This window comes from Pipistrellus kuhlii, unplaced genomic scaffold (assembly GCF_014108245.1).
Source record: "Pipistrellus kuhlii isolate mPipKuh1 unplaced genomic scaffold, mPipKuh1.p scaffold_m20_p_2, whole genome shotgun sequence".
In the NCBI taxonomy this organism is placed as follows: domain Eukaryota; kingdom Metazoa; phylum Chordata; class Mammalia; order Chiroptera; family Vespertilionidae; genus Pipistrellus; species Pipistrellus kuhlii.
In genome coordinates, this window is record NW_023425515.1 from 28,322,493 (window position 1) to 28,342,126 (window position 19,634).

The following is a 19,634-nucleotide window of genomic DNA, read 5'->3' on the forward strand; positions in this document are numbered from 1 at the left end:
ATTTTATTTTTTTAAATTAATTAATTTAATTTTTAAAAATTCTTGTTAAAAGTATGTTTTTTTAAAAATTTTTATAGAGGGAGGAGGGGAGAAGGAAACATCAATGTGAGAGAGAAACATCCATTGGCTGCTTCCTGCACTCCCCTTACTGGGGATTGCCACAACCCGGACATGTGCCCTGTCTTTTGGTGTTTTGGTGCACGGGATGAGTAGCAAACAACTGAGCCACACCACACACCAGCCAGGGCTGTCTTTCTAAACTTATTGAGCTCATATTCAAACATTGGTTGTAGGCATCTATTCAGATTAGTGTGTGCCCTTTTTATGATTGTTCAGTGATTTGGCTATGCTGATTATAAAATATTTTGACTATCACTCAATGTTCTCTGTAAGATTTTATTTGAAAAAGGGCTCCACTGGTAAGTAGGCTGTATGCATAGTGGTTATAGTTACTATGTGTTTGGAATTACATAAGCCTGAGTTCAAGCTCTAACTCTACTGCTTACTGGTAGGGTGATCCTAAGCAAATGACTTGACTTTCCAGAGCCATAGTTTCCATTTATGCAAAAGGGGTTAATAATAGTCCTACTTATTTAGGTGGTTGTGAGAATTAGAGGAGGTGCAGTAAGAAAATCGCTAGCACACACTTAATGGCATAATAAATGTTGACTGAAGTACACAAGCAACAAAGCAAACCAGAGTTAAGAGCAAGTTTCCAAGTATTTAAATGAAAGTGATCTCAGAAAAAATGATAGAAAATTTTTTTTTTGCTGTGTATAAAAGTGATTGGAGATTAACAATGAATAAAAAGAATTATAAAATCTACCTATGTATTTGTAATCTATTAATAAATTTTAGAATAAAAATACACAATACAATAAATTAATTTGGCAATGTAGCAGGATATAAAATTAACACCCAGAAATCTATGGCATTTTTATATACCAATAATGAACTCATAGAAAGAGGAACTAAAAAAAAAATCCCATTTACCATTGCAAAAAAAAAAAAAAAAAAAAAAGAAGATACCTAGGAATAAACTTAACTAGGAGGAAAAAAGACCTGTACTTGGAAAACTACAGGACATTGAAAAAAAGAGATAGAGATAGAGGAAGACATAAACAAATGGAAGAATATACCATGTTCATGGGTTGGTAGAATCAACATCATTAAAATGTCCATACTACCCAAAGCAATTTATAGATCCAATGCAATACCCATTAAAATACCAATGGCATATTTCACAGACCTAGAACAAACTTTCCAAAAATTCACATGAAATTAAAAAAGACCTTGAATAGCCACAGCAATGCTGAGAAAGAAGAACAAAGTTGGAAGGATCACAATACCAGATATCAAATTATATTACAAAGCCACATGCTCAAAACTGCCTGGTACTGACAGACATATAGATCAATAGAACAGAACAGAGAACACAGACATCGACTGAAGCCATTATGCTCAATTAATATTTGACAAAGGAGGCAAGAGCATACAATGGACTCAAGACAGTCTTTTCAATAAACGGTGCTGGGAAAATTGACAGATATATATTAAAAGAAAGAAAGAAAGAAAGAAAGAAAGAAAGAAAGAAAGAAAGAAAGAAAGAAAGAAAGAAAGAAAGAAAGAAAGAAAGAAAGAAAGAAAGGAAGGAAGGAAGGAAGGAAGGAAGGAGGGAGGGAGGGAGGGAGGGAGGGAGGGAGGGAGGGAGGGAGGGAGGGAGGGAGGGAGGGAAGGAAGGAAGGAAGGAAGGAAGGAAGGAAGGAAGGAAGGAAGGAAGGAAGGAAGGAAGGAACTAGAATACTAACTTACACCACACACAAAAATAAACTCAAAATGGATAAAGGACTTAAACGTAAGATGGGAAACCATAAAAATCTTAGAAGAATCCATAGGCAGCAAAATATCAGACATATATCCTAGCAATATCTTTACTGATACAGTTCCTAGGACAATGGAAACTAAGGAGAAAATAAACAAATGGGACTACATCAAATCAAAATCTCTGCACAGCAAAATAAATCATCAACAAAACAAGAAAGCCCACTGCATGAGAGAACATATTTGCCAATGTTATCTCCAATAGAGATTTATTCTCCAAATTTACAGGGAACTCATAAAACTTAACAAAAGGAAGATAAACAACACAATAAAAAAAAATGGGCAAGGGACCTAAATAGACACTTGTCGAAAGAGGACACAAGAAGGCCAAGAGACATATGAAAACATGCTCAAAGTCACTAATCATCCCTAGGGATGCAAATCAAAATGACAATGAGATGCCATCTCACACCTGTCAGAATGGCTATCATCAACAAATCAACAAATGGTAAGTGCTGGGGTGAGAATGCAGACTGGAGCAGCCACTGTGGAAAACAGTGTGGTTTTTGCTCAAAAAATTAAAAATGGAACACCCATTTGACCCAATGATTCCACTTCTAGGACTATATCCTGAGAAATCAGAAACACCAGTCAGAAAGGATATATGCACCCCTGTGTTCATAGCAACACAATGTACAATAGCTAAGATTTGGAAACAGCCTAAGTATCCATCAGCAGATGAGTGGGTTAAAAAACAGCGGTACATTTACACAATGGAATACTATACTGCTGTAATAAGGAACTCACCATTTGCAGCAGCATGGATGGATCTGGAGAGCATTATGCTAAGCAAAATAAACCAGTCAGAGAAAGATAAATATCACATGATCTCACTCATTTGTGGAACGTGGAATATAATAAACAACATACACTGATGAGCAAAAATAGATTTAGATACAGAGAAATACCAGAGAGTCCTACCTCAGAGGAAAGGCAGGGGAGTGTGTGTGTGGGGTAAGAGATCAACCAAAGGACTTACATGCAAGCATATTTGCATAACCAATGGACACAGACACGGAGCCAGTGGGGGCTTGTCCTGGAGGGTGGGAGTGACCAGGGAGGGGCTGATGGGGGGGGCGGCGGGAATGAGGCTTATGTAATATCTTAAACAATAAAGAATTTAAATTAAAAAAAATAATGGAACACAAACAAACAACCCCCCTTAAATACACACACACACACACACACACATACACAGACACACACACACATACACACAGTATTACTTGGAGGCAACTGATACTCTAAGTTCAGCACTGATCTCTGATGTCATGGGAGAAAAATAGCATTTCTCTCAAATCACTGCCACTCATTAGAGAGAATTCCAAGTTAGGTATCATGGGTGACTTAGCCCTTATTGACAATCTCTATATTTCTTGTTCTACAGTAAATATGTAGTAGGATAGAGCAAATAATTTTCTGACTTTAAAGTAATGGTTCATACCAGACACAATTAAAATGTAGAACTTTCAACAAAAGTTCACGAGGAAAAATTCACCCAGAGTTAACATAACTGTGCTACCATATGCTACCTATAAAACACATCATTAGAGGAACAGTCTGGTGAAATCTACCTTTAGCTAGCTATTAACCTCTACCATATTTTCCCTCTCAGGATTTCTAGGAGAAATGACAATGCTGGACTTGGCACATTAGAAGCACCACCAAAATCTAAAATGTCACAATCTCAAATAATAATTCCTAAATTACCAAAGATTTTACAGTCTCAGAATGTGTGAGAAATAATGCTCTTGTACAAGAATTTTACTGCTAATAAAGGTTTTTCTGATTTTTATAGATTAGGGATTTTTTCCCTCTAAATGTTATTGCTTAACTACTATCCCATTTTTTAAAAATATAAGCATGCACTTCACTTTACAGACATTTACCGCATAATGTAAGGGATGGCTGCCCAGGTCATCCTGGCACCACTAAAGAATGGTAATTGGGTTCTAATACAAGTTTACAACCCAACACAAATTAAAAGGAAAAGTTTTCTTTTACTCTGCAGAAATTTACCGGAATTATATAGAAAAAAAATGTATTTGTCCCAAAGGAACTTTTCAAACATGTTTTGAATTTAAAACCACTGTATTCCTAATGAAAACACCAACAACTCATTAGGAACTTGGGGTGAAATAAAATACATGGAAATATACAGAAAAAGTAAATGTTAATGGCTCTTAAAATATAGGAAAAAATGCTCAACTTACTCAATAATAAGAGAAATGAAAATCTGTCTTATGCTCTCATTTTTTTAATGTATTATCTTGGAAAGGATAAACAACTCTGATAATACACTGTTTTGGTGAGAGTGAAAGAAACACTGGGTTGGTAGCTTGGTAATATCTATTAAAGTTTGAAACGTGTAAAACTCTTAGAATTCGATTTAAGGAAAGGCCTGCATTCTTGCAAAATGACACATAAACAAGGTATTAATTACAGTACAATTCCTAAGAAGAAAATACTGGAAAAAAATACCCCTAAATGTTCAAAGGAGAATATATCTTTAATATAGTGGAATATTATGCAATTAAAAAAAAAACAGGAGAAATATGATAAACACTGCTAGAGAATAACCCTTAAGACGTATTTTGATGTAAAAAAAATCAAGTTACAGAAAGAATATTATATACTAACATATTGCTTGTATTTATCAACTTTAAGATAAGCAATGGTTGCTCATTTACAAGGAAACCAGGTGGCTCAGGATTAGGGTGGAAAGGAGACCTGACTGCATTCGATATTTTACCTCTTGAATTTTGAACTGTGTGAACATATGACCTATACAAAACTAAGCGATACATTTAAAATGTGTAAAACAAAAGCAGTGAGTGGCACGGAACAGCTCCCACTTGTGATAGTCAACGCTGTGCGTGGGTGAGCTGACAAGTGAGCTGAGGATTCCACTGTGCGTGTCACTGTCGTCAGGGCGCTCTTAAGTAGAGGTCAAACACCCATCACAGCCACCTACACCTCCCTCTAGCTTCAGCTCAGTCTCTTGGCATTCGTTTTCCTTTCTTCAGATTCCTCCCTTGACAGCCTAAATTAACAAGTGGCGGTGGCAGCAACTGTGTGATGCCTTAAATGGACATCCCCATGCGGAAGCTCTTGTTCTCTGGTCGCCCCGCCCCCTCGGAGAACTCTGCCTAAATCCATCACTTAGCAGTTGGGGCCTGCGTTAGAATGCAGCCTCAGTGTTCATGACACGACGGTGGAGGGAGATGTACAATAACTCAGTCTTAAAGTATCTGTGAAAAAAAACTCTCCGTGGGAGCCAGAAATGCTGAGCAGGCCCCGGAGTGCCAGCGCTAGCTTCCTGTGCTCTGCGATGACATATGTTCCCAGCGTTGGAGAGCATAATATTTTACTTGCTTCTTTTGCTTGAGTGGCTATTTGATTGCTGTTCCCATAACCCTTACAAATGGCAGGACATTCCTTTTATTCCTAATTTGAGATTAGTATCAGGATTGGGCTACTTTAAACTATCTCCAGCATCTTAATTTGGGTCTGCTGCTGAGTGAGCTCTTAGTGATAAAATGATTAAAATAAAAACAAAAGAATTAATTGGCATGGAGTGACTGGCTTTTGACATTTACGCTTTATTAGGGCTCTGGCAAGTGAGGATAATTATTATTTCTTTAATTTTCATTTTTTTTACCATTTCGCTTGATATATAAAAATGCTTATTTATTGTGCTTAAAACTTTGCATGGCAACAAATAATTATCACCCTTATCTAAAAGCTGGCTCTGCGAATCACCCCAAATAGAGTGTCCCAAAGGCACAGAGAACACACATACACAGGGTGGTAACAAAGCCACTGAGAATTATTATTTATCAATATTTTAAATTAATTTTTAAACACTCAAAGTAAATTAGGCTGATGTTTCTTTCATTAAAAAGATGTGATTACCACTACATGTATTGATATGTTTCCTCCTGGCTAGTCATAAACAATTACTCAGTAATATTTCAAATATTAAAAACAAGAGGAAAATCCAATAAATATAAATGAACATGCCAAAATATACAAACAACCTCACTGACTAACTTTAGAGGTGTATTCTAAAATCAATTTATCATTGTACCAGTTTACTTAATTGTAACAACCTGTGCTGGGTTTTTGATTAGTCCTGTACATACACAGGAAAAAAGGGTGCAGTGACAAAAAAAAAATTTTTTTTTTGCTGCGTATGGAAATCTCTTTCATCTTTTCCCCCTTCAGACCAAGGCTTGCTGAGCTTTCCAAGAAGCCAGAGCACAGGCGGATGACATATGACCTTGACCTGGGCTAGACTACGGACCTGTCAGGATGGAGGAGAGGGATAAGTGATAGTTGCCACTCCAAGCATGTTTCTACCCTTCTTTGAACAAGACATTCCCAAAATGTCATTGCTATTGTGCTCTGTGGTTTCCCCTCTGAAATCTGCCCTCTACAGCTTCCACTATACATGATCCCCCCCCACTGTAAACCGATCACCACATTTAGTTAATCAAGAAGTTGAATATTCTCTCCACATTCTTCAATTCTAGCTCACTCTCCAAGAAGCCCAGGTTCCTTATAGCCTCTGTCACACGGAGGTTTTTGTCCTTCCTGTCCCTTAGCACGTTATTGCAGAACACTGTGTCAGCTAGCTATTCCACCTTAACTGTGTCATTTACTAGACCTCTGAGATTTCCCCACATTCACTAAACGTTGACACCTAGACAATGGTCTTCTTTGCTCTTTGCCCCAGGATTGTCCTGAGTGACTTCAGTTATCCACCCGAGGACTCCGCAGTCATCCACTAGTATTGTGGCCTCTCACTTTTTTTAAAAAAAAAAACACCCTGTAATTCATCAATTTCTTCTGATTTAGCGAGCACATCCCATAGAACTTAACATCTCAAATCTTATACTCCAATACTACTTCTTGACCAAACCTAGCTTTTCAGCTCATTCACTTCCTTATACCCAGTCTAATAAACTTTAGTCCCTGAAGCACCATGTCCTCTCAGTCTGATGGCTCTCTTCTGTCCTTTTCTACCCAGCCCAGACCCACATTCCACTATTATAACCACTCTTTCTACATTAAAGACAGTGTAAAATGTGTCCTAAAATATATATACACACTTTAAGTATAAAGGCAGTGTTTATAAAAATACATTTCATTTTAACTTAACAGCTATCAAAGTGTCTATACATTTTTTGGGGATACCCTGTAGTTTTGCTCTCTTATCCTTCTCATTAAAACCTCAAGTTGAGTCATTCAAAACTTTTGGATTCTCAGAGAGACATTGTGGAAAATCATATAACGTTGCAGCTTGTTACTGTCATGGATTCCTGGTCCCTCTCCTTAGAGAGGTCTCAAATGCTCCGCCTTAATCCAATTTAGTCCTTGTCTTATGTGCCTCTGTTGTCTGTCTAGTCTTTGGTTTCAAGTCTCAAATTCCTAAATTGCTTCCAACTCAATTAAAAATTCTACGCTAAGGATGCTCTCAACTTACCCTCTACCCATAAAACGTCACCCTGTCTTGATTTGCATCTCTCAGATAATTAGTGACTTTGAGCATGTTTTCATATGTCTCTTGGCCTTTCCTCTGTCTTCTTTCAAAAATATCTATTTAGGTGCGTTGTCCATTTTTTTGATTGGGTTGTTTATCTTCCCTTTGTTAAGTTGTATGAGCTCCTTGTAAATATTGGAGATTAAACCTTATCGGTGATAACAATGACAAATATGTTCTCTCATGTAGTGGGCTTTTGTTGTTTTGTTGATGAGTTCTTTTGCTGTGCAAAAGCTTTTTTTTTTTTTTTTTTTTTTTTTTTTTTTTTTTTTTTTACGTAGTACCATTTGTTTAGTTTTCTTTTTATCATTTTCTTTAGTTTCCATTGCCATAGGAGGGGTATCAGTGAAGAAGTTGCTTTGGTATATGTCTGAGATTTTGCTGCCTGTGAATTCCTCTCAAAACGACAATGCAGTACCATCTCACACCTGTCAGAATGACTATCATCAACAAACCAACAAACGACAAGTGCTGGTGAGGATGCAGAGAAAAAAGGAACCCTCGTGCACTGCTTGCTGGTGGGAATGCAGACTGGTGCAGCCCCTGTGGAGAACAGTATGGAGTTTCCTCAAAAAACTAAAATGGAACTCCCATTTGATCAGTGATCCCACTTCTAAGAATATATCCTCCCAAAAAACTAGAAACACCAGTCAGAAAAGGATATATGCACCTCTATGTTCATAGCGGCACAATTCACGATAGCCAAAATTTTTTAACTTAAACTTCTTCTAACGCCATTTCTTCAAAATAGACTCACCCAGGGCCGTGGTATTTTGTGGACGAGCCATGCTCAAGGGGCCAAAGAGCCACATGTGGCTGGCGAGCCGCAGTTTGCTGACCATGACCCTAGGTGAGTTTAACTATGTCAGGAATCTATGAATTTCATAAAATGTAATTATTTCATTTGTACAGTGATACAAATTATAGTATATAGTCTTATTTCTTGAAAATTCTTCTTCTCACCCCTCTTCCACACTTGACCTCTATGGGCAACTCGGTTCTCCTTGAGATAGTCAGTGCCTGCCTTGTGACCTTCAGTTGCTCCTCTTTTCCACTCTTCCCTGACTTTTGATTCTCCCACATCCAGTCCCACAACTCCCCCCCACACACACACCCCCCATATTATGGGTGCTGAGCACACATAAGAATTGTTGCCTCTTTTCTTTCTTTCCTTTTTTTCTGTGTCAATCAATGACTGCTCCTGTGCAGGACAGGGAGAGGGCTCAATGGGAGTCAGGTGAGTCAGATCCCAGTCATTTGGATAGAAAGCTTCAATAGTAACAAGGGCCCATCAAACTGAGGAATCGTCTTAGGCATTCTTCCCATTTCTCATCTCTTTTTAATAATATTCATCCTAAAAAATATTGTTAAATAAATTTTTTTAAACAAAAAATCAGCTCTCCTTTGTATATCTTAAAAATCTTTTAGATTCCACGGGGTCAGGATGATGGTCACTGGAGTTAATGAAATTACTGTGGAATATGTAAGAAGTCCTTTTCAATGTCCACTTAAAGAACACATTTCAGAAAAAAACATTTTGAGATATAAATGATAACAACACACTAAATTAAAAAAGAAAAAATCCGTAACCTGAAAATCCAAATGAAGTCCTGGAACACGGGCAGTAACCCAATTCCTTGTTTCTAATCTCTGACTCCTTGAGGGCAGGGACCGGGTTTTATTTATATCTGGATCCGCTGCATTCAGCTCTCTATCAGGCTGAAACAGCTGGTAAATGGTAGTGGTATCAATACACTTTTTTCTTATAATGGTAAATCCTGTTTTTCTAGAGATTTGTTTTACCTAGTATTTGATTATAGAAATATATCTAATTTCAATATTTCATTTTTTGAGGTTACGAGAGACGTCCACTTTGTATTTTTCTGTTATGTAAGTTTGCCAGCATTAAAGAGACCAACTTTATCATTAAAAAGCTCACTAGTTATGGTGTCCTTGGATAGAATTAATATGGCAAAATCAAGTTAAAATCTGAAATGTTTAATCCTCAACATACCAAGCCCAACAATCAGTTTGTACCTGACAACTAAGACAAAATGAACTATTTTTAGCATAACAATTTGTGCATTAAAATCTTATATATTTTTTTTATCAAAAGTCCCTCATAGTTCAAAATAGTGCTTAATTTAGATAATTGATAGAGTAGAAAGCAATTAATTACTTTGACTCTTTGTTCTGATTGAATTTCAAGTATCATTAAAAGAAAATGATACATTTTTTAATATCAACCAAAGGGGAAAATGGGTATGGATTAAAACAATGATGATAAACAATGAATTGGGGAAAATCATTGGGAGTGCTAAAGTTTATTTTAAATAATACTGTACAGAGAAATGGGATGCTTAAGAGGTACAATGACAATTTACACACAAATTTAAAGTTCATCTTGCTTTTCAACAAGCAATCCTTGCTGTTGGGCATTATCATTATCATTCCTACTTAAATGGAGTTCTGAGGGGTTAAGAAAGTTGTTGGAAGTCGAAGCCACATGAAACACAGATAATCTAATGCAAAATTTGGTGCTCTGTCAAACAGAGTGCTGGGTCCCTGTGGCCCCCCCGGGGCTGAGTGAGCTAAGTAAAATGTGGAAGTATTTACTGCTAACTTGCTAGAGGGGCCATGATAGGCATCTTCAAACCTACCAGTGAAGTGACACAAATCTTTTCTACTCAAAGTCATCCCTGGCTGAAACCGGTTTGGCTCAGCAGTAGAGCATTGGTCTGCGGACTGAAAGGTCCCAGGTTCAATTCCGGTCAAGGGCATGTACATTGGTTGCGGGCACATCCCCAGTAGGGGGTGTGCAAGAGGCAGCTGGTAGATGTTTCTCTCTCATCGATGTTTCTAGCTCTCTATCTCTCTCCCTTCCTCTCTGTAAAAAAATCAATAAAATATATTAAAAAAAAAAAAGTCATCCCTGGACTAGTAGCATGGGCATATTTTGGGAGATTATTTGGAATGGGGTATCTGATTTCCCATCATAGACTTAACCTATCAGAATCTGCATATTTAACAATATTCCTATGCAGTTATTACACACGTTAACGTATGAAAAGCAATAGTGTAAGAATTCTAAATGTGAATGAGCACCTCAATTTAGTCTCAGCCTTGCCACAAACTAGCTGTGGCACTTTAAGTTGTATTCAAGGTGATGAATAGCAAGAACCTACAGCCAAAAATACTCTACCCAGCAAAGCTATCACTCAGAATCGAAGGCCAGATAAAGAGCTTCACAAATAAAAAAAAGCTAAAGGAGTTCATCACTGCCAAACCAAAATTATATGAATTGCTGAAGGGGGTTCTTTAGGAAGAGGAAGAAAACAAAGATAAAAATTATGAACAACAAATACATAACTATCAACAAGTGAATCTAAAAACGAAGGGAATTAAAAAACCTGATGAATAATATTAGCTGGTGAATATAATAGAATCAGAGGTATGGAAGGGGAGTGAACTGACAATTCCTGGGGAAAAGAGGAGTGGGGGGTGCGGGAAGAGACTGAACATAAACTGTGCACCTATGGATGAGGACAACAGGGGGTGGTGAAAGGGCAGAGGGTGGGGTGGGAACCTGGTGGAGGGGAGCAATGGAGGGGGAAAAATGAGGAACATTTGTAATAATATGAATAATAAAAATTTATTTAAAAAATTAAAAAATAATAAAATAAAAACAGACATTTTAGAGCATCAGTTTCTTTTTCTGTAAAAGGGGGGGGGAGGGGGAATATCTGTCTTTGAGGGTCACTCTGAATCTTATCTGAATAAAAGGGCCCGGACCCCAGCATGAGTTAAGAAGTGCATACTTGAATCCACATGCAAAGCCACAGATGTGTAAACAGACAGCTCAGGCACTCAGAAAATTTGGTGAGCTCTTGATTTCTTGATCATGTTGCACTAGGAACTACCTGTGTTAGAATCCATTTAAATTAAGCTTTCTGGGATGTCCACATTTTCATGCCCTAGAGATTTGCTACAGAATTATTCTCAGCAGAGCAATTAGAGGTGAGGCTGCCCCATAATGAGATATCTTTGCTACTTCATTAAATAAGCCCCCTTGGATGGGCTCCAAAATGGACCTGCCTCATACCAAATTCCATTACCCTGGGAAGTAATCTCATAAGAAGGCTCTGTGCAGGTTCACTCGTCCTGGATACCTAACGTTTACCATAAAGGGAATGTGTTCTAGAACAGTGATTCCCACAAGCTGGTTCTCAGACTGATGCCTTACTGATCTCCAAGGGGAAATAAAAAGTAAAGACAATTTAGTCAACTTTTCATCAAATTAAAATGTAATCTACTTTTTAAAATCCTTCTTTTGGAGAATATGCTCTATTTTCTTTTTACTTCATTGGTCTTAAATTACTCCATATTTTTATTATGAAATAATGGCATTAATAGATGGTAACTTTTGTAATATTCCTACAAATACAACAGCAGTCCTCCTCCATAACTTAAAAAAAAAAAAAGTATGGGTCCTTGAAATTCCAAAATTCTAAACCATTGTTATAGGAAACACTGCCTAAGAGGGCATTATTTCCTTAGAAATTAGTGAGAGGCGTAGAGCATTTTAAATGAGGGACCCAGCTGCAAAGTTTTAATTAGAGGGCAAATCTGTTCCATGTTGGCATATTATAGAGTGCCATGCTCCTCAAACTGCAGTGTGCACAGGGACCACATGGGATCTTGTTATAATACAGATACTGATTCTGCAGGTAGGGCCCAGTCCAAAATTCTGTTTTTCCAACAAAGTCACACTTAGAGTGGCACAGGCATAGTGGTTCAGCTGGTGAGCCCTGCTCCACATCACCCTGATTGGCTCCTGGCTCTACTGATTCTAGCTGTTGATTCTTGAGAAAGTTCCTTAACCTGTCTCTTCCTTAGTTTTCTCATTAGTAACACAAGAATAATAATCATCCCATTTCATAAGCTTGTTGTGAGAATAAAATCTCTCTATATAGAAGCCTAAGTGATCGTTTGACCAGTAGCTGTGATGTGCACTGACCATCAGGGGGCAGATGCTCAACACACAGGTATGGAAACATGGAACAGACAAATGAATCTCAGAGGGAAGGGGGCAAGGGGTTGGGCGGGAAGAGATTAACCAAATGTTTTATATGCATATTAGAGGCCCAGTACACGGATTTGTGCACTGGTGGGGTCCCTCAGCCTGGCCTGCGGGCATCAGGCCAAAACTGTAGTCTGACATCCCCCAAGGGGTCCCAAATTGTCAGAGGGTGCAGCCAGGCTGAGGGACCCCAACAGTGCATGCATCCATGCATCGGGCCCCTAGTGGAATAAGAAATGTAAACATTCCCAGAATGTAAAATATAGTGACATCTGACCTGTATAAAGAGCTCCATAAATGTGAGTTATTACTCTAACTTCACAGATCAGTGACTGAAGCACCAAAATATTATTTTAAAAGATTAATTCTTTAAGCCAACGGGTTCCTATGTGATGAAATGAAAATTGAAAGTTCCATTTGGTGAGGGACAAGCTGGCTCAAAGGGATTGTTTGAAGCTGTGGATTTTGAAGGGTGTGGATATTAGTAGCTCTAATTCTAATTCAAAAGGTGGAAGCCTCTTAATTACTAAGATCCTATGAGTAAGATTGAAATGATGATATTGTTTAGGTTACACATCACAAACTTAGAAGAACCTTTTATAATGAGTGTTTTTTCCTGTAAGAGACAAGAAAAACCTGATTAGTACATCCTCACAGCTTCAAGCTTTCTTATAAGTCTTTATTAATAACTAGAGGCCCAGCGCGCATGCTCGCTTCCTCTTCTAGTAGCTCACACTTTGCTCTGCCCAATGCTGCTGATCATTTGGTGGTGGCGGCATGACAACCACAGGCCTTTTATGATATAGATATTTTTTCTTTCTATGAAAGAGAAGTTAGATTGTTTATTAATTATTTTTTCCCCTACTTTTTAACTAACATCTAAGCAATATATTGAAAGTAGTGTGTATTGCCTATGACACAAATACAACCACACGGGGCCAGTGTCATATATATATTTCCTTATAGAAAGCCCCCTACTATTTTTATAGTGGGTGAATTTATATACTTATCCTCTAAAACCTTACAGGGAATAGCATCTAGGCATGAAAATTTACTATGAATCTGTGATTTTGCCTTCAGCTTATATCTTCTGCCCTGCTAGTATGACTCCTGATGTGACTACAAACACAAGAGCAAATGACTGATTTTAATAAAACTTAACAAAGTTTGATGAGTTGGTCATAGAGCTCAGGATTAATATTACCTACATAACTTCTTCAACTTTATATAGTAAAAAGAAAACATTGCAAAATAAGTTTCATTAAGCACATTTAATAAATGCCTCCTGTGATCTGAAATCCCAAAAGACTAAAGTTGACTGCATTTTGAAAGTTGTCTTCTCAATCTTTGCCTACCATTTTATCATAATCATTATAAAATATTATAATAAAAACGAGTTAATAGTTTAAGAGCACAGAGAAACTAACACTAAGCATAATATTCTTAAAGTGATTATTAGATGCACTGAAAATTATCATGTCAATTAATAAATCTTTACAAATGTCCAGGGCCTTTCCCACTCTTTACTTTTCTGTTTCTGGACAGTCCTACCAGCTGTCTTTATAACACCCATTTAGCAAGCATTTGTATGTTTTGCAATACCTCACAAGTAACAAGCATTGTAATGGAAACTTGCTAGCTATCTCTCAGTATTATCTGTTTTACCAATAATCTTCCTCAATAATAGGACCTGAATGTTAGGAGCATCTGGAATAAAAGCAATATTTTTCAGTTTCTCTTGTAGATTTGGGTGGCCACATGCTTCAATTTGGGTCAATGAAACAAAAAATGGAAATGGTGTGTGCAACTTGTGTGAAATGTGCTAATGGAGACACAGTGTGCCTCTGTCCTTCCTTTCCCCACTTCTGATTGGCTAGGCTGTGGATGCAATAACAACAATAGGGGCTGCCATTTTGGGTCATGAGGTCAAAGGCACATCTTAAAGAATATACCTGATACTCTGATGACCTCCCCATACCTGCCCTTCTCTACCTACATTTATGTAAAAGAAAAATAAACTTCCCTCTTGCTTTGTTATTTTGGATTTTCTGTCACTTGCAGCCAAACCTAATCCTAACTTACACACAAAAAAATAGAAATTGATGCACCTATCTTTCAGGTATGATTCTTATCATTTGCCTTTGTCTTTGTCAACCATCCTATTTTACTCAAAGCCATGCTAGGACCAAAGGAAAAGAGAGAGATGATTAATTGATACCTGAGAACACTCAGTATTGAAAAAGTTTAATTTAGGAGAAGTTAAAGTCAGGAGAAGAAAGGGTTAAAGAAGTTAAAATTGTTAAATTGTTTCTATTCCTGGTAGCTTTAGCTTATTAAGAGACATTCTAGGTAAGATTTCAAAGTTAACTCCCAAGATAATGAGACAAAAGCTAGACCAGATGTCTAAGCTAAGCTTTGGTCTCAAAATAATTACCTTTGTTAATTATCAGTAATTAGTGTCAGCATCCAATACTTTCCTAAAACTTTAAGGGGGGATATAGAGGGTGGAGACAGAGAGAGAGAGAGAGAGAGAGAGAGAGAGAGAGAGAGAGAGAGAGAGAGAGAGAGAGAGAGGGAGAGAGAGAGAGAAATGGTCGGGGTAGAGAATGATTATCATAGAGAGAGTCAGAATATAAGCATTTTCTAGTACAATTACATTTTGGGATCATTAAAATCTGGCAGCCAGATTTTAATGATTTTAATGACCAAAATTTCCTCTCAGAGGAAAGTCAGGGGAGGGTGAGTGAAAGGAGATCAACCAAAGGAATTGTATGCATGAATATAAGCCTAACCAATGGACATGAACACCAGGGGGGTGAAGACATGTGGGAGTGGGGGGTGGGCTGGGGAGTTAATGGAGGGATGAGTACACATATGTAATACCTTAATCAATAAAGAAATTTTAAAAAATCTGATTCAAATATTATAATTTTGAACACCAGGTTTTACGGAAAAACTGGATAGTTTCTTCCAGTTAATGCAGATAGCTTTTTTGTCTACCTTGGCTTAATTGGAAGTTTATCTCCTTTCTTATTTATGCCTCTCTTTTTTCATCAACAAAATGATTATTTATATCTATAAAATCACACCTTTAACTATGCCCTCTGTTCCCCTGACAAAAAAATATTTCAGCTGAAAATGGCTATAGCCATTTCAAGGGTCTTTCTGAAGTCTTTCTTTAACATCCTTTTCTTAGCTAGAGGCTACTGGTCTTTAGGTCAGAGGACAGCAGAGGGCTCTCAGTGCTGTGTGAATAGCTTGATTATTTGGGCACTTTTTACCTAGTACATCCCCCTTCCCTTCTTTGTGTAGATAACCCCTTGTGGACAGAAATATTTACAGATGCATCCATTTGTGCTCCACCTCATCCTTTCATCTCTCTTTGGGCCTCTCTTTTTGCACTTAGACTTTCTTTTTAAATATTTAGGGGCACCATTATCTGGTACTGTCCATTAATAATTCATTGTAGATGTAGTCACTTTAACCTGCAAGTACCAGTGGATATACTTTACTCTTTAAATCTCCATCACAAACATCTCACACTTGACTCCTGACCATGGCCCCTGTCCCAGGGTAGATCAGTCTCTATTCCTTCAAGCCACCTCTACTTAACTGTTTACTGGTTTGTCTCCCTCATCAGACTACGAAAGGAAAGAAACCATGTCTTACCTCATTTATAACATCTCCAGTGGCCATCAGGCATATATAAATAGTGCATTGATTTTTTTTTTTTTTTTTTGTATTTAATGAAATGTGTAGTTACCCATATTGCCAAACTAATGGGACTTCTAGTTATACACTTTGATCCTTTTATAGAATTAGTGAGTCAAGAGATGAAGAAAAATTTTCCTACCACTATTTTGTGTTTTAGTGGTGATTCTCAAGTTCATTTTAGTCCACGGGCTATTTCTTTATACCAACACTAGAGGCCCGGTGCATGAAATTCGTGCATGGTTAGGGTCCCTGGTGGCTGCTGGCTGGAGCCTCCCTTCCCCTGGCTGCCTGCCACTGCCACCTCCTGGTGGTCAGTACAAGTCTAACTCTCAGTTGGTCAAATTCCCCCCCTCCCTTCGTGGGAACACTTATAATATTAGCCTTTTATTATATAGGATACTGACCAGCTTACCTACCTGCAGAAAGAAAAATAATTATTCACAAAGCTCACTAGGCTAGGAAGGAAAGTGCATTTTGATGATAAAGTGAAATGGTGTCATTTTGTTTTTAATAAGTATCACATATAAGTTATCAGCCCATACTAAAAAATAAAGATGGCTACATTTAATCATGAAGACTACATCAAAGGGGGACAATTCATATACTTATTAACTGTCTATGTCTAGAAAATATATATTCTACTCAGCACTGTTATATTAAAACGTTATGGCTTTTATAGGTATAAATTACAAAACCAACTACATTTTTAAAATATGTTATCATTCACTTCAAGGTTTGTTATCAGAGAAAAAGCATGAGGTATGTCAAGTGCACACAGGCATTTTAATTTGTAGGCATATCTTATTTGCTTTATGTAAACTGGGAAACCACATAATCCTCATGTCATTCAATACTTTCACCCCATGATCACTATTCATTACAGTGTGATCAGAGCTGCTCCATGTAATCACACCTGTTCATTTCACAGCCTCCTCTCACCAATCTATCTTTAATCCCATACCTCCAGTGCTGTTCTGAACTGTCCTGCTGCCACGGCGTATTTCTTTTGTCTGTAGCACAAGCTGGCATCCTTTAACGCTACTTGAAGCCATTTGTCAATCTGAGGCAGAAAGTTGAAATTAGGTCCATGCACAGGGTCTACTATTTCAGCCTCCTGGCATGCTGGCTGAATCCCAGTGGATGTGAAGGACTCTACAAACTCATAGCTCACATCCTCTTCATCCACATAGACCAGCTTCACCTCCACATCCATGATGCTCTTTAAGGGGATGTGAGGCAGAGGCAGGGTGATCAATGGGCTGTCAAGTTCCATGATCTTTGCCTCCTTCCTTCCAGCTGGCTTCTCTTCTCCTTCTGCCTTCCTTTTAAAGACCAGTTTCTCTAAATCATTGCTTTGTTTTTCTTTGATGCTCTTTGCCATTTTTATTCTGTCGACTGTGGTTTCCACCTGTTTGTCGCCACAGCTTTTCTTAATTTCCTGTGGTACTTCCAGGGTGCTGGGTGGGTTTGCTAACGTGGACATTTTATTGCTTATGTTTATCTTTGGAACCAGCCGATCAGAATAGACCCTATTTAACGGTATTCTTCAAACTCACACTGCTTCCTGAATCCATTGATTCTTCCCCTGAGACTCCTATAGGGGTTAAGAGAAAAAAAAAGAATTAAAACAATATTTTGAAATGCCAATGGTTTAAGAGTATAGTCAAATTTATTTAAAATACTGTTTTACTCATTATAGATATTTATTTGCCATAAAGTAAAACTATATGTACATCATCTGCTGTTTTACTAAGAAAGTGCATGTTTTAATCTCAAAATTCACCAAGCATTTGTTGAAAACACACTTAGACAATGTCTTTAAAAATACTCACTTATAGCTGAACAACGTTGAATGAACATGTTTATGGGGTACCCAAACTCACTAAGTAGGAAAACCTTATACACAGCCTCTGAGGACAAAAAAGACACACACAAAATCTCGATATTAATTTCCTGAAAAAGGCAGGTGGTCTAGAACTCATTATAAAATATACTGCTAACCTGCATAATAGACTTGGGAGTTTAAAGAAACCACAGCTGCTTCCTCTGAAAAGCTTTCAGAAATGTTGTAAGCACAATGTTTCTTCAATTTGTTTCTTCTATTAGAAAGGAAAATCTCAAGTTTAAACCACTTTAAAGGTAACTATTATTCAGACCTCACTTGAAAGCCGAAGAACATGACCTTCAACCTCTCATTAATGTGGAGCAGCATATTCATCTTGATTCTGCTGTATTAATATTTTGTAGCAATGACTTCAATACTGTGTATTATATGAAGACAAAGCATTTTCATAAATCACTAATGTTCAGGAATATAATAACCAAAAGCCTTTTGATTCAAAGGTTTCTGCACACTATCTCTAGATTGGCTTAAAAATATAAAACTCCCAAGACCTGATTATATAGTATGGTTGGTTCCTATTTTTAAAGACTTTTTCATCTATCATATTCTGTCCTGGAAACTACTCTGTAGGAGAAACAGGAAGAAGGAACACATTTTTCGAAGAAACTAAGGGATAGAGAGGTTAAGTTGCTTATTTAAGTCATGTATTTGGTCACTGGCAGAATCTGGATTGCTATTTCCTCCCTGGAACTTGCCCTCACTACCTCCTAGCCTGGGAGTACTTCCTTTCTCTGTAGGATTGGAGAGCTAATAGCAGACTTACATCAGAAGGCAAACAGAAGAGAAAATGCAAGAAGGAAGGGTTGGGTATAAGATAACAATGAGAAGAGAGCTAATATTCTTGCTTCTTTTCACCTACCACAAGGACAGTGCCTGACATCAAAGTCTTAAGTAGCTTTTCAAGATTGATGATTATGTTAATATTGCTGATTATTTTTATTTGTTTGCTTGAAAGGCAGCAGTTTGCTTATAGAAACCATTTAAAATGCACTGAATTTTGACCCAGTAATTTTTTTGTTTCTTTTTATTTTTCAATTACATTCAGTATTATGTTTTTATTTTTCAATTGACATTCAGTATTATGTTTCAGGTGATAGTGGTTAGACATTTATGTAACTTACAAAGTGATCTACCCCAAAGAGTTTTGGCCTATCTGGCCCTATTCAGTTATTATAATATTATTGACTGTATTCCCTATGCTGTACTTTGTATTTCCATGAATATTTTATAACTAACCATTTGCTTTTCTTAATCCATTAACCTTCCACTCAGCCTCCCAACCCCCTTTCCATCTAAAATTAAATTCCATATAATCATTTTGTTTTTTGTATATATAAGTCTGTTCATTTTTTATTTGTTTTTGTTTGTTTGTAAATTCAAGCAAAATTATATGGTATTTGTCCTTTTCTGCCAGGGAAACAAGTGATAAAATAAACAAATGGGACTGCATCAAACTAAGATATGTTTGCACAACAAAAGAAACCATTAACAAAATGAAAAGACAACTTACT

At 37.2% G+C, this 19,634-nt stretch overlaps 1 protein-coding gene across 1 annotated transcript in view; it reads right to left on the reverse strand.

Annotated features, from left to right (window-relative positions):
- Positions 1–17,794, reverse strand: part of SPATA16 (spermatogenesis associated 16) — a 197,691-nt gene extending 179,897 nt beyond the window's left edge. The window contains 2 exon segments of the mRNA XM_036447738.2: positions 17,182–17,754; positions 17,756–17,794. Of these exon segments, the coding sequence (XP_036303631.1) occupies positions 17,182–17,754; positions 17,756–17,794 (612 nt within the window).
- Positions 17,795–19,634: the final 1,840 nt, after the last annotated feature.